Source organism: Pholcus phalangioides, unplaced genomic scaffold (genome assembly GCF_987345545.1).
Source record: "Pholcus phalangioides strain wild (caught in Gottingen) unplaced genomic scaffold, Ppha-v1.0 ptg000008l_1, whole genome shotgun sequence".
Lineage (NCBI taxonomy): Eukaryota > Metazoa > Arthropoda > Arachnida > Araneae > Pholcidae > Pholcus > Pholcus phalangioides.
Window position 1 is genome coordinate 12,367,742 of NW_028301601.1, and position 15,165 is coordinate 12,382,906.

General features: G+C 36.5%; 1 protein-coding gene across 1 annotated transcript in view; it reads left to right on the top strand.

The window, feature by feature from the left end:
- Positions 1 to 11,788, top strand: part of wds (WD repeat-containing protein wds) — a 39,777-nt gene extending 27,989 nt beyond the window's left edge. Inside the window, exons 13-14 of the mRNA XM_089234217.1 lie at positions 8,030 to 8,117; positions 11,576 to 11,788. Of these exons, the coding sequence (XP_089090343.1) occupies positions 8,030 to 8,117; positions 11,576 to 11,676 (189 nt within the window). The 3' untranslated portion in view covers positions 11,677 to 11,788. The remainder of the gene's footprint in view (positions 1 to 8,029; positions 8,118 to 11,575) is intronic.
- Positions 11,789 to 15,165: the final 3,377 nt, after the last annotated feature.

The following is a 15,165-nucleotide window of genomic DNA, read 5'->3' on the forward strand; positions in this document are numbered from 1 at the left end:
TCGTGTAGCCAGCCATCACGATACTAATTGAAACAGACAACTAACTGCTACAAGTGCTTACTACTGCAATAGCATTAATTTACGTCGTCCGCAGCGTGTGATCCTACTCCAGCGCATGCGTTTCGCGACGCTGCTTACGTCAGATATGGTGAGCAAACGCATTCCGCGATCAACTGACATCCACCTTTCGTATCCTGTGGACTCAAGAGCCTGCATACGTTTTTTGTGATTTTCACCCTCTAAACGTGGTTTGCAACACCATGTTCCACTGCAATTTTTGTTCCTCTTGATAACAACCCTCTGAGTTTGTCGGTACATTAACTGAACACCCTGTATAGTGTAATGAAAATACAGCAAATTAATAGTGTTACCTCTCTATACACGAAAATGGACATAGTGCCTTTTACATATACACAGTATTTTAATTGCAATATTATATTAATCCCCTTATTTCATGGAACGAGCATCGCGTTGCTTACGTTTTTGAAAAACATGATTTTAGAGACTGGTGGTGGAACATATGTTCATTTTTGTTTCAAAAAACACAATTTCTAAGATATTGGCCTACTGCATTAAGTGATATTCAACTGTCAATTAACCGAGTAGCATTTTTAAAATGGTCAATCATTTGACAATCATTACTGAGCATTTAGCAAGCATTGCCGAAATTAAAAATGAGCGTTAAATAAATTTTATATCATAAATGTATGGCGAATGCGGGCCTTAAGCTCATAAACAAAATGTCATATTTTGATGGTTCTTTTTCTCAGATACAACGCCGCATACGTTCATGTGGTGCTTATTCCAAGAAATACTGTACTGTATTAAACTACACGTACCCCAGTAAAAAAATATACACTCAATTAAATATAGAAATAAAAGATCGCAATAAAATATAAGTTATTGCTCATTTCGTTTTAATTCTAATATAAAAAATTAATTACAACTCAGTAAATCTCATATTAATTTGTATTTAGAATCAATTTAATATAATGAATTTGATTATTCGTAGAATTGAAATTATGGAAAATTTGCTGGGAACTGATGAGCATATCAAGTTTTGGAAACCATGAAGTTTCATGACGTATTTTTGTCACGGATTTTAAACGTGGTTCATTTTTGACTGTCGTAAAGATTTTAGAAACGTGAAAATTTCTTTGTTGGCATCAGAAAAGACGGCCAACAATTTTCTAATTCGGTTTTTGGGCACAAGTTATCCAAATAAAAAGTTAATTTGTTTTAAATTTTAATAACTGCACAATCCCTTGAAAATTAAAGAAATTCCTGACTTCGCATATTTAAATTACGCAAGAATGACTCAAATGTCTGTCACAGTTTTCTTGTTATTCCCATTTTGAAAACCGTCAGGCGATTGTGGGGCACTCTGTACATTCAAGTAATGCAAGCATTTAAATCACATGAGTGCACAAACCAATGGCGGACCCGTCGGGAATTTTAATCGGCCCACAAAACATTTTTGAAAAATGATTTCACATTATTTCAAAATACACTTTAGGATGTGTGGTTAAAGATAATATGTATTGCATTATTGATTTTTTTGCTAGACTAACCAAGTACACAGAAAGTATGGTGCATACATTCGAATTAAATCAGTGTTTTTCATCTGAGAGCAGGCAGGCCTTTAACACAATACTGACAAAACATGAAAATTCAAGCATTTCCATCTTTACTTCAGAAAATGGAAGTCAGATGGCAGCATGAACACGAAACAAGCGCAACTCGACAACATAAATACATTAGGGCCAAGCATACACTCAAAACACAGGCGTGTGCCGATTCGTTAGAAACTCCGAAGAAGAATGTGTACGAGGTACATGTTCGTTTAAGTAGTAGTAGTGTTTTTCATCTATGTGTAGATGCCTGAGGGCCGGAGGTTGAGCACCCCCGGTTGTATGGCAATCATTATATCAGAGTAGAAGGATATGAATGCAGGACAGAAAAGTAAAATTTAGGTGCAACTATATATAGTACCACTTTTTTTCATTTGTTTATGATTTATAAGTAATGGCATAGGAGGGGTGGAGGGAGGGTAAAAAAAGTTAGACTGAAATGAGAGGGGGTGGCAAAATTTGTATAGCTCCCAGGTGGCGAAAGCATAAATATGGCCCTGTGTGGCTACTATACTATATTTAGGTTGTCAGAGTTAGGCTTGTTACATGTTTTTGCTGGTGCTGCCATCTGACTTCCCTGTTTTGAATTGAAGATGGTAAATGCTTGAATTTTAATGTTATGTAAATATCATGTTGTAGGTCTGTCTGTTCCCTGCTGAGAAATTTTATCAAATGGGAAATTGACTCGCATTCACACCTCGAAGTTGGAAAACCAACTTCAGCTAACCACCACAGTTCCGCCAACCTGATTTGAACCTGGATTCTCAGGACAAGAGTCAATCTGCACAATGCCCACATGACAGCATAGCCGCTTTTTTACATGTACTGCTGGACATCCAAAATGCAACGATGAAGGACAATAGATATCAAAGCCATAATTATTGGACAAATAGTACATGTGGCTGTCATGGCCCGCAATAACTGTTTCGATACACCTTGTCATTAAAATAAACAGACTTTTTAGATGTGTGCTGGCGTTATGTCAGTCAACTTATGCTGCTGGTTAACTTGGCCAAAGCTCATCTGGCATAGCTGGCGGTGGTGGCTTCACCATTCCTTTGCCAATCATAGACTAGGATCATTCGATGTTCTACATATCAGGGAAATGGGTGCAGCCAAGGCAGCAGTGCAACCCGCTGGGCACTCAAGAATTGCTGAACTTGATTGCCACATGCAGTCAGGTATTGTCCTATTGAAACTTGCTCTCAGGCAAGCCTGCAAAATGTCAGAGTTGTAGCTGTAAGTATTGGGTACACACGCACTCAACAACACATTCCTGCATGTACTGATTTGTTAGAAATTCCACAAGGAATGTTTCAAGTTGCAGTAAATATTGATTGGGCCATCAGAGTGTATAAGGTGAGTGTGGGAATAAAATCAAATGGAACCAGAGCTCTATAGCGTTCTTTCACCCAGCTTTAGATGATTTTTCTTTGAAGTGATAAAGGATGAGAGAGCTGAAACTTGTATGGAATGCTTATTCAACACCCTCTTTGATGCGGTGCTCCTTGGCTTATTCAGTATATTTTTATTTAAAAGGTTCCTCATAATATTGGAGAGTTCCTTATATACTCTCTTCTAAACCAAACAGAAGTTTTGTCTGTAAGGGTGACTCAAAAAGCAAGGAACCGGGTCAATGAGTGACTAAAAAAGTGTAAACATGTGAGAAACCAAAAGAGTGACCTAGTTAGCAAGGGAAAATGTCGGTGAGCATCCGAAACAGTGACATTCAGAACAAGTACCTGTTCTTCAACTTTTGGGCGACCAAAAGAATGACCTAGAGCATGTGTAACAGAGACATAATATTACAATTTAATCTGATGTTTATGGTGTGCGAACATATGAATGACCGAAAGAGTGATTTTTTTATAGACAAGGGGCAGGGCGGCTTGGCTGAGCAGGCGCTACTTAGAAATGGATGGTCCAAAAAGTCAGACTATAATTGGAAAAATTAGCGTAGCCTACAGTTGGCAAAGCCATAAATTCGCCTCTGACAGTATTTAGCATACAGTGAAACCTTGCTACAATGATATTTGATATAATGATAAATCCCTCTACAACAATTGTCCAGGCCACGAGATGGCAGCAGCAGCACGAGCGATCGTTGCTTTAGATGGCTGCACATACAACTCGGTGTCATCTTAGCAACCAAACTGACAACATGCGGCTCGTGTAGTTTCCCGCTCATATTTCATTAAATTCATCGTTTATTAATTGTATCTTGAAGTGACCCTTTATTTATTGATGGTTTGCTCGGCGGAAAATACAGTTTCAATTACCCTGGACTCATCCTGAAAATTACGCCACAAGGTTGTGAACAACAGTATTTTTAAATATTGTTTGGAATTGCCTACAGTCTGATGTTAAACTCTTCCCGATACAACAATATCCTCTACTATGATAAATCCCTCTATAATGATAATGAAGAGATTTTGAAATAGCTAAAATAGCATTTTTTAAATTTTGCTCAAAATTGTCTTGAATTCAATTTCAATTTCATCGCTTGTTTTCATTCTTCCATGGACATCTAATAACATCAGTGTTTTGCCGTATGATTACCGAAAGTATTGTTGGAGTTGTTGGTATTGACACTTTCTGTATAAGACAGATAGGCCAATATAGTAAACTTCTTTATTTTTTACTACACTAGATAAGTTTGAAGCTCATTTTTTGATGGTATTAATAATGCAGATTTAGGAAAAATGTCAATAACAGCATAAATTTGGTGGCACATGATTACAATGATGTATCTCGATACAACAATATATTTTTTTTGGTTCATATAGTATCGGTATATTGACGTTTCGCTGTACGGTAAAACTTTGATTAACCATCACTATCCAGACCAGCGCTGTGATGGATACCAGAAATCTCTTAACACATATGTACAGTAACATGATTTCTCTCACTGCGGGCTTGGGACTAAAATGAAAATAAAATCCTTTAAAAGTGAATAATACATATTGTAATAATTTTACAAAATGATCAATATAAGACAATATACTTCAATATAAGTGTAGCAATGTGTACAGAAATGTATTGCAATACTATAAAATCGACGTTACAGTACTTTAAAATAATCGGTCATCTACTTCTGTCTCTTTGAGACTCAAGCTTTATGCAAGGCGATTTTCCGTACCTTATGCAGAGGATCTGTGTGGTATTTTCCTCCTCCTGCATTTTTAACCAAGTCGATGCACTTTGATAAGATTGTTTCTGCTTAGGAGTGACTAGTTATAGGTTTTTGGTTAAGAACTAATCCTTATCGTCATAAATTTCTTTTTCAATGGTAGTCGCACTAGAAACAATTTCATCATCATTCGAAGTTTCAAAACCTCCATCAATTTTTTCACATTCCAACCTAAACTAAACATTCATTCGAATGCACAGGCTACTGTGAGAACTGAACCAGTATGTAACAATAGCAACTAGTTAGTGATGGGTTTGTGGCTCTCCAGATCAAGCTCAACTCCTCCACCATGACGATTAGTCACTTCCAGCATTATATAGAAGGGTCAGGGCTCCCACTCATCCTACTTTTGGTAAAATGTCCTACTTTTGCCCTACTTTCTCAGTTTTGTCCTACTTTTTAGTTTTTGTCCTACTTTTCCTACTTTTTTACCATATCCTATCGACAAAATTTGTGTAATTGATTTTAATTGAGCAGAAAATTATTGATATATTTCCAAATACACTGCTAAAAACAATTAGGGGAGCACATGGTTTTAACAAAATTACGCAAAGATGTATACCGATAAGTAACATAAAATGAATCATCCATAATTTAAAGCCTAGCAGGAAACGGAAGAAGAAAACTTCATATGCAAATCAAAGTTCATGACGTCAAAAACCAGAAAAAGGAGATAAGTGCAGAAATCAGGATGTTGCAGAAACGTCTGTTTTACTGCCGTAACTGTGAAATTCGATTGCGCAGTATTTTTTTTTTTTTTTTTGAGCCAAGGTGACTTGAGGATGTCTCAATGTCTCAACAACGTGATTTACCGGAATCCATGGCATGGCGTGTTATAGGCAGACTGGAATCCGGGCAAACACAACGTAGTGTCGCGGACGCTGTTGGAGTCGCCAGAAGTGTTGTTGCAAGGCTGTGGAATCGATTCCAAGAAACAGGAAATGTTAGACGTCGACCAGGGCAAGGTCGGCCACGCGCCACTACAGCAACTGATGACCGGTATATACGGTTAACAGCCCGTCGAAACAGAACAAAGAGTGCTACGCAGTTGCAAAGACGGTTGCTCTTGGCAACAGGACGAAGGGTGTCCAGCCAAACAGTACGTAATCGGCTTCATGAGGGAGGGCTCTATGCACATAGGCCAATGGTCTGCATTCCGTTGACCCCACGCCACCGTGCGGCCCGAAGAAGATGGGCTGCTGAACATCGAGATTGGGAGCAACATGATTGGAGCCAAGTGCTGTTTACAGACGAGTCCCGATTCAGTCTGGAGTGTGACACCCGACGTGTTCTGGTACGGAGGGACAGGGGCACTTGAAATAACCCCGCATTCGTTCGTGAAAGGTCACAATACGGACGAGCTGGTCGGATGGTATGGGGTGGAATCAGCATAGGCGGACGTACGGACCTGCATATCATTCGGAATGGCACTTTGACGGCCCGAAGGTATGCAGACGAGATACTGCGACCTCATGTCATCCTTTACGCTGGAGCCATTGGAGATTCCTTTGTTTTCCAGGATGATAATGCCCGACCGCATAGAGCTCGTCTGGTGGAGAACATGCTTGAAGCTGAAACAATACAGCGCATGGAATGGCCAGCGTGCTCTCCTGACCTGAATCCCCGGACGACGCATTGCTGCGCGACCAAGGCCGCCTGTTACTGTCCGAGACTTGCAGATTGCACTTCTTGAGGAGTGGAACAGTATTCCCCAAAGTCTGATCGATAACCTCATCGCATCCATGGCAAACAGGTGTGCAGCAGTCTTAGCTGTTCGAGGAGACCACACGCCCTATTAAAACTCATGCATCATGTCTAAACAGTACTTTTTTTTTACCGTTTACATGTAACCAAATTGTTGCCCTAAATCATCTTTTCATGTTTTTTCCATATTTTCAAAGAATTAAAGCTTAATTCCAAAGTTTTTTACGTCTTTTTTCTGTATTGCGCATTGATACGCATGTACTATCCATTGTATGCCAATACGTGGCTGTCTCGCACAGTTTTCTTCACTTTTTTGCTTGCTCCCCTAATTGTTTTGAGCAGTGTATTACAAATGTTGGAGAATGCAATTAATGATTCTGCCAAAGCAGAAATTGTATAATTTTTAAGGTAATTTGGAAGGGGGGGGGGGTGTATGTGGACCATTTGATTGATTAATTTTTCATTTGCTTAGTTTGAGGGCTCAACAAGTATAGTAGTCATTAAAAACTTCTGTCTGGATGGAAAAGTAATTTTGTATTTATTAGTTCATGGTCTTGGACAGTAACTTTCATCATTCAAAATTATAGTGCAAATAGGTGAAACAACAGTTTGCATTTCAAAGCAGTTGGATACATAGGCCTATTCTAGGTTTGGTGATTCTGGTGCTACCCAATAGCATTCAGTTGTCTTCTGTATTTTTAAGGCATGAAGAGGCATAAACAATATTTACAATGCTCGGCAAAGAGCTAGAAATGGAAGTGCTCCATTTGTCAAAAATGATTACACTGGCATTGAACAGTAAAATATGAGCAAAACAGTAAAATTTAAAAAATGATGAACAACACAGTAAAACTATCTGGTTCACCTTGCCTTATATACGTCAGATCTTGTAATTTACACATTTTTTGCATTGTGCTTTTGAAAGTGGTCTCGAAGGTGCATCATTCTTAAAAAACTTACATCTTCGAAATTTGCTGTGCCTTGTTGAAGAGAGTTGACAAGCTCTTCACTTTGGAAGACTCCAAAAAAGAATGTGATATATGTGAGAAGAGACAGCAAAGAATTATCTGTGGTTGCTAGTGCACTGTTTTGGCCAAAAATTGGTTTTGTAATGAAGCCATTTTGTTTTGGCTTGACTGAAATAGTGCTAGGGGAAAAAAAGTTAATTCAAAATTAAAAAAAAAAAATATTTTTTTAGGAATTTTTTTCCATTATGCTATGATTATGTTGTCTAAGGGGGTTACCCTCCCCCATCCTACTTTTTAGTCCTGCGTTTTCCTCCTACTTCTCATTTTTTGAGTGGGAGCCCTGAGAAGGGTGTAAAAGTAATCTGCGGACAATGTTAAAGATGCCTGTTGATACACACTTTTTTAGACGACGGATAACAGGAACTGATGGTTAACGAGTGACAGTTAATTGAAGTTTTACTGTGTGTGTGTATATGAAATTTTACTTTATTCAGCAATTACTGTGAACACTATAGGTTTTTTCCTCCAATTTCTAGTGGATTGTATCAGGTTCAGAGGATAATATGGTCTACATCTGGAATTTACAGACCAAAGAGATTGTCCAGAAACTTCAAGGCCATACTGGTAAGTGAAACAGTGGATCCTATTGTAATAATTCGTTGGTATTGCTGTGCCCAGTTCGTACCTTTTGTTAAAACACTTGCAGACAACATTGATTTGACAAACAACTTGTCGGAAACCGATTTAGCAAGCTTTGGTTCAATGAATTTTTTTCCGAAATCCTGCCGAAAATAGAGGTCAAACCACTATTTAACGAATGAAAAACCTTGATATAACAAATATTTTTTGAACCATCCAATTTTTTTCTCTTTTCTTATTACCCAAAATCACAATCCGAAAATTTGACTTCCCTGGAATTGAACTTCAGCCCTTCTTTAGAGATAAACAAAAAAGGGGAATAAGAATCTTTTCCTTTTTTAGTAAAGGAGACAATAAAGCCAATCAGAATATAACTTATGTGGGAAGGTTTCATTGGCCAATTGGTTTACACTAATACCATAAAACATTACGCTGTCCGCTCTTTGATGTTCTGTGTTCTGTCTTCACAAGTAAAGAATGGTGAGTCATTTGAAGAGGAAATTTTTCGGTTAGTGAAAAAATTATGATTTCGACAGAATTTGATAAAAATGTTGGACGTTTATCAAACAAACTTCTATCAGACTTCAATTTTTTCATGCATTTTGAATTTATTCTTAAGTTTGTTGTTTTTTTTCCAATTGTCAGAAATAAGTTGTAACGGCGACTACCAAAGTAAGTAGCTTTTAAAATTTGCCATTTCGAATGTGTTTATGCTCCTGATCAATTTCACTGCAATTTAACGATTTCCTCGATTTAACAAATAAAATTGTTAATTTTTTCCAATTCTCTTTAAATCTGGGTTTGACTGTATGTTCCAATTAATTGAATTAATTTAATTTATTAATTATTATAATTAAATAAATTTTTATTTTTATTAATTTTAATTATTCAGACAAATTAGTTCGATTAACAGACAAATTCATTCAAATACAAACAACTTGATGATTGACAGATAATTTTATTTGGAATTATTATACAGTGATACCTTGTCTAACAAAGATAATTTGTTTGAAAATCACATTCGTTGTCCAAAACGCAATTTAAAAGTTTTTTAAAAATATAAATTTTCTTAAAACACCAAGGAACGCTATAAAAAGAGAAAGAGAGAACTAAGGGGCTGAAATGAACTGCTTGAAAGTTGGATAAATGAGAATTTATTGGAAGAATGAGATACTGAAGATCTTATTTTACACTATACACAACCATCACCAGCCCGCACAATTCAGTGAAGTTTGTGTGTCCCCATATATTTGTGATCATATCCATTTTCAGCTCATTTCCGTGTCTCATATTTATGCAGATGGAAAAGATACGCTCCTAGAATGTCCAGATTGTTAAGTTTAATGCTAAAAGTCTTGCACTGGAAGAACACATGCTCTGTAAACAAAACTTTTTTTCAATGCATTTTCTTTAGCGGAATCTTTCATTTTGCTTGAAAAGGTTCAAAAACTTTCTAGAAGAGAAATAGGGGATGTATATAGAGGTTATCTGGGAAGTGAATTTGAGATGGGGTTATGAATTAATTGCGTTGATTGAAAATAGTTCTGATTATGATTGCAGCTAAAATTAAGCACATGACACTTCTGTTTTATGGAAGCGTGTGTATCCATGTCAGTGTAAATGTTTGTTAACCAAATCTGTATTCATTGGCCGATTCATCCTAACTAAACGATGACCCAGTCCATATTCCAAGGAATTTGTAACTGAATTAGTCGAGGCAGAAAAACTTAAAAAAAATCTTTGTTATCCGAAAAATCCATAAATAGAGGTATTTGCTAGCTGTGGTATTACTGTATTTACACATTATAGATTAGTTTTTTCAGGGAAAATTAGGTAGGTCTTAATTATTTTTATTATAATTTTTATAAAAATGCATCTACCTTTACCGTAACGAATTCGCATATGCATGTGAGAGAGTTTGACTGAAGACAAACTCGGAGCCGATCTGTTTTGTCTGTGCACGGAAGGCAGTCTCTAAAGCCGTGTTTAAACCCGCCGCTATACCAACACCTGTAGCAGAAAGCTTCAGCGTGAAGCTTTGGCGTTACTGAAGTTGTCCATTTTACCTGTAGCCATTAGATATAGCAGGCCGATGTATGCACAATTTTTACCTTTTTTTTTGCAGTGTATCCAATGGCTATAAATGAAATCGACGACTTCAGTGACATCATGAGCTTCACGCGGAGGCTTTCTGCTATAGAAGGCTCTACTCGATGCCCAAACGCACAAAAACCTGGTTTCCATCAAAACCACCTCCTGCTGTAGGCTAAAAACAGGTTTTTGAATGGTTCAGCGTGGCGGGATCTGGCTTCATTTGCATAGTGCATAGCGCGGTCAAGCTCACGGAACTTGTGTCGGAAAGGATGCTTCATCGTAGGTGCTCTGATATGAAGAAAATGGGGAATGGGGGTAGCTAGGGTTGCGAGACATACTATTAAGGGACTCAGTGACATCGGAACGTTGTTTCGTTAGGTATGGGGGAGGGCTGATGTGGCCTGACCCTCTAGGTTCCAGTGCTACTGTATTTAATGAACTTTGAATTAAAATTAAAAAAAAAAAAATTATGAGTGATTATTTTTTATTGTACTATGATTATGTTGTCTTGGGGGCGGGGGGCATGGCAAAGCTGAACATTCATCACTACTGACGAGCTTTAAGCCAATGTTGGCATGTCTGCATGTGTATAAATTTATGAAAATTTATTTCAAAAAAACGTTTTTTATTTGAAAGTGACATCTCTATATCAAGTATACAATCGAAAATAAACTTCACTCGGAAATCAGCGAATACTGAATTTTTGATTTAAATCGACCCATCTGTACACACTGTACTCATTTGAGTATAGTGAGAGTTTGGCTTCGTATAATATTTTAGTCCTGCAGCTAGATGCTGTATATTTTAGCAGGTATAGATGAAAACCCTACTAAGAGATTGGCATTGAAAAAATTTTTGAGAAGCCATTTTTTCTGGTTTAGAAATGAACTCTTGAAAAGTTGGTGTATTTTATTATATCATGGGTAGTTCTGTTTTCCACTTTATATTATCAACATTATATTGTTATTTTCATGCAAGTGATTCTTTTGTAGTTGATTATTTAGATTAAAGTTTAATGTGAATAACTAACACAATTCAATTTCGTTTCACTTAAAATTTGTTTTCAAATATGTCATATCTTGTTGGATTGTTCTGAATGGAGCTGACTCTTGTCATCCAGTGTCATATTTCCTGTTGATGTATTTAAAAAATCTCTTGGAATATTTATGATTAGTGCAATTTCAACAAAACATCCCAATATCGAAACAGAATTCAAAGCAAATCAAGGTGTAAGCACAAACGGGTTAAGAATGACTTTTTTTCTTTTCTATTCTTTGTCTTATGCTTTTATTTTGTAATATTGACATCCCAGTGATTCATATCCCTCTTTTTTTTATGTCTGTCCTTAGATGTCGTGTTGTGCACAGCTTGTCATCCGACGGAAAATATCATCGCATCTGCAGCACTGGAAAATGACAAAACCATTAAACTTTGGAGAAGTGATACATGATCATTTGTTGTGTGTGTGTGTGTCTGTGCGTGAACCTCATTTGCCGTTTATCATAATGTTTTTATATTTCTAAATTTCCGTGCTGAGTGAAATTAAATTTTCCTTTCTTTTATTTTCTCCTTGTCTAATGTGTTATTTCAGTAAATCTTCATTATATATATATTGAGTATATTGGGAAACAATGGAAAAGTTGTGATATCACTGAAGACGTACTCTAGTTCCTAATATTAAATAGCTAATTAGTGATGAAATATCAGAATGTGCATTATTAACAAGGGGTTACTACTACCACTTAACCATACATTCATCTCCTAAACATAACATTCATATATATAGGCGTATGCAGAAATTTCTCGGGGGGGGGGGTGTGTTTCAATTTTTTCTTCTAAAGGGAGAGGGTTTTTACGTTTTTTCCTGCAAAATAACACTATAATCTCGACTTGAGCAGGGGAGTTCTAACCCCCCTTGCATACGGCAATGTATACAGGTCGTCCTGTAAGTGCTAATGCAACATGTTTGGAAGGCATTAAAAAATTATCGTTTTGAGAATGAAAATATTGTGTGTAACAATAAAAAAAAAATGTTTTAAATGGTCCCCTTGTCTTCTAACTTCCAATTAGAAAGTGGTTGTCCTGTATCTCCTGAGGCCAACAGAAAAAATTCCATGTTTCTAAGTGAAATATTTGCTAAGATATTTGAAAAGTTGGGAAAAGACAGCATAAATGAGTAAAAAGCATTGTCCGTTAGTTTTTTTACTATTCTTTCACAACTCTTTTCTGATTATATTATTTTAAAGCGTTGTGTTGATGGTCTGCCGCAGGCTCATTCTTTGCCCTTTTCTGAGTTTGTGTTTTCTTAATTTTTGTTCTCTTGTTTTTTTTTTTTGTTAAAAATTTCAATGTTCCTAAATTTTCGCCGCCGCCTCTTGCCCTTTTTTTGAGGGAAAAAATTTTCCCCTATTTTCTCTGAATTTGCCTCTTCCCCTTTAAAATTTTCGTTAAAAAAGGTTTATTTTTCAGATTTGTCCCTCCCTTTCTTGCCCTATGAAAAAAAAAATCCCCACGATTTCATATATTCATGGCCATTGTTCTGTTTTTTAAAAATCCCCCGTTTTGTTTTTTTACCCCTATTTTTAAATTTTTTCTTTGTTAATTTTTAAAGAAAAATTTTTACCCGCTGCCTTTTTCTTCTGTATCTATGCACCCCTAGTTCCGTCCGAACTAGGCTGACCATATTCTCTCGTGAGAAATACGGGACATCAAGATCCCAAATACGGGACATTGCCAATTATCGCCAGAAATGACGCCAAAACCAAACAAAGTTGCCAAATATTGTTGAAACTACGGGAAAATCAAAATGGCGGGAAATGAACCATTACTGCAAATTGAAGTGGATTAAAATGAATTCCACGAAGAAAAACGTTCACCAAGATGAATATGGGAGATTAATATTCTCTTTTATAGTTGTAATTATCATAAAATAATTTATGAGTTGAAAAATAATGTCAATCTTTGACTTCAATAAAGAGTAAATATTGTAAGTAGGCTTCGTGTAAAATACGGGGAAAACCGGGACACTTTTGCCAAAAAGTCGGGACGACCAAAAAAACAGAAAATACCGGGACTGTCCCGGGAAATACGGGACGTATGGTCACCCTAGTCCGAACGCATTTGCGGGACATTCCCTATTTTCACTTACCATTCTTTTTTTAATGCAAAAATGCCCCGATTTTTGCACGTATTTTTAACAAAGCCGACTTGAATTTTATTCTTTATCGAAAATTAAGGAAAAATATCTTTCATACTCGTAAATTATATGATAATCACTTTTAAATTAAGAGAGAATATTAATTTCACATATGTTTTCAAGAGTTTGAATCCACTGTATATTGCAGTAGTGCTTCATTTCCCGAAATTGACAATTTTTAATTGATTTCAGCAATATTTAGCTACTTTGCTTACCTTTAGCATCATTTTTGGCAATAATTAACATTGCTCAATTTTTCCCCTTTAGAATTTTTTTTTTCCGTATTTTTTCGAAGAAACGGTAACATATACTGAATACACTGAGCCTGAATATGAAGAATTTAACAGAGCAGTGGAATATGTGCTGCCATCTCGCGCACTAGAAAGTATACTTGATTCAACCGGAATGAATTTTTGTGAAAAGAATGGAATATGTGCTTCCATCTTGCGTATTCCTTGGATGAATTGAGCTCTTTATGCTTCTGGTAGAAGATGGCAGTATCTGTCTCTCAGCGGATTGAAGACCACTGGTAATAAATGAAGTATATGATTCTTTGCATATTTCAGGATCAGGCCAATTTGAATGGGCCGTTCAAATATTACGTAAGTAAATTTTTGACCCCCCCCCCCTTGTCAGCAAAATTTCGTCATCAGCTCTGCCCCTCTGAATCCTAACTCATATTTTCATAAAGGGTGGTTGATGACGTAAGCATTGTCCAAACTCTCCCCCCCCCCTTGTCATCAAAAGTCAGCAAATCGGAAACCCCCTCCCATCGATGATGAAGTAATACTTGAACGGCCCCAATGAAGAATTTGAAAGAGCAGTGGGATAAAGGAGTTTATAATCATTGAGCTTTATGTTACTGAAGGGAGTATCCAGCCGCCGCGACGACAACGACATCAAATGCAAGGAAATCACGTGACTCGGTAAAAACAAAGTTCGTGTCTCGCAATTTGCCCATAGAAATGTGCAGACAGACAGACATGACCGCTGACTGCCCAGAAAGACCATCTTGGGATGGTTTGCGCTCTTTCCTAGAACTCCTTAATACACCGTATACGAAGGCGTCTTACTCTTTCCCAAAGAGATGGTTAGAAATGTACATACAGTTCGGTTTCTAAATATTGGGTTTTAAAGATAAAAAAAAAGGATAGGGAACGCATGTAAAGATCAAAGAAGGTAAAATTATATTTCATTAATACTAGATTCATTTCTTTCATTAATGTTGAAAAATTTCTTTCATTAATGTTGAAAAATTTCTTTCATTAATGTTGAAAAATTTCTTTCATAAATTCTTGAATTTTCCTTCATAAATTCTTGAATTTTCCTTCATAAATTCTTGAATTTTCCTTCATTTTTTCTTGAATTTTCCTTCATTTTTTCTTGAATTTTCCTTCATTTTTTCTTGAATTTTCCTTCATTTTTTCTTGAATTTTCCTTCATTTTTTCTTGAATTTTCCCTCATTAATTCTTCAATTTTCTTTCATTAATTCTGGAACATGTGCGGAAACAAATTTCTAATTTTCCTTCGCTTTTCTAACACAAGCTGCGTTCATCTGAAACAAAATAACTCTCGTCTAACACCATCCGGTCAAAGCAAAGTTAATTCATGCCCACAACAATCTCTCACACACTGAGCTATAAGTAAACTTACTTTACTTATAGCTCAGTGGCTCTCACATCACTTGGTTGCGTCTGATTTTGGTGGGGGGGGGGAGGGGGAGGGGGGTGATTGTAATTAAT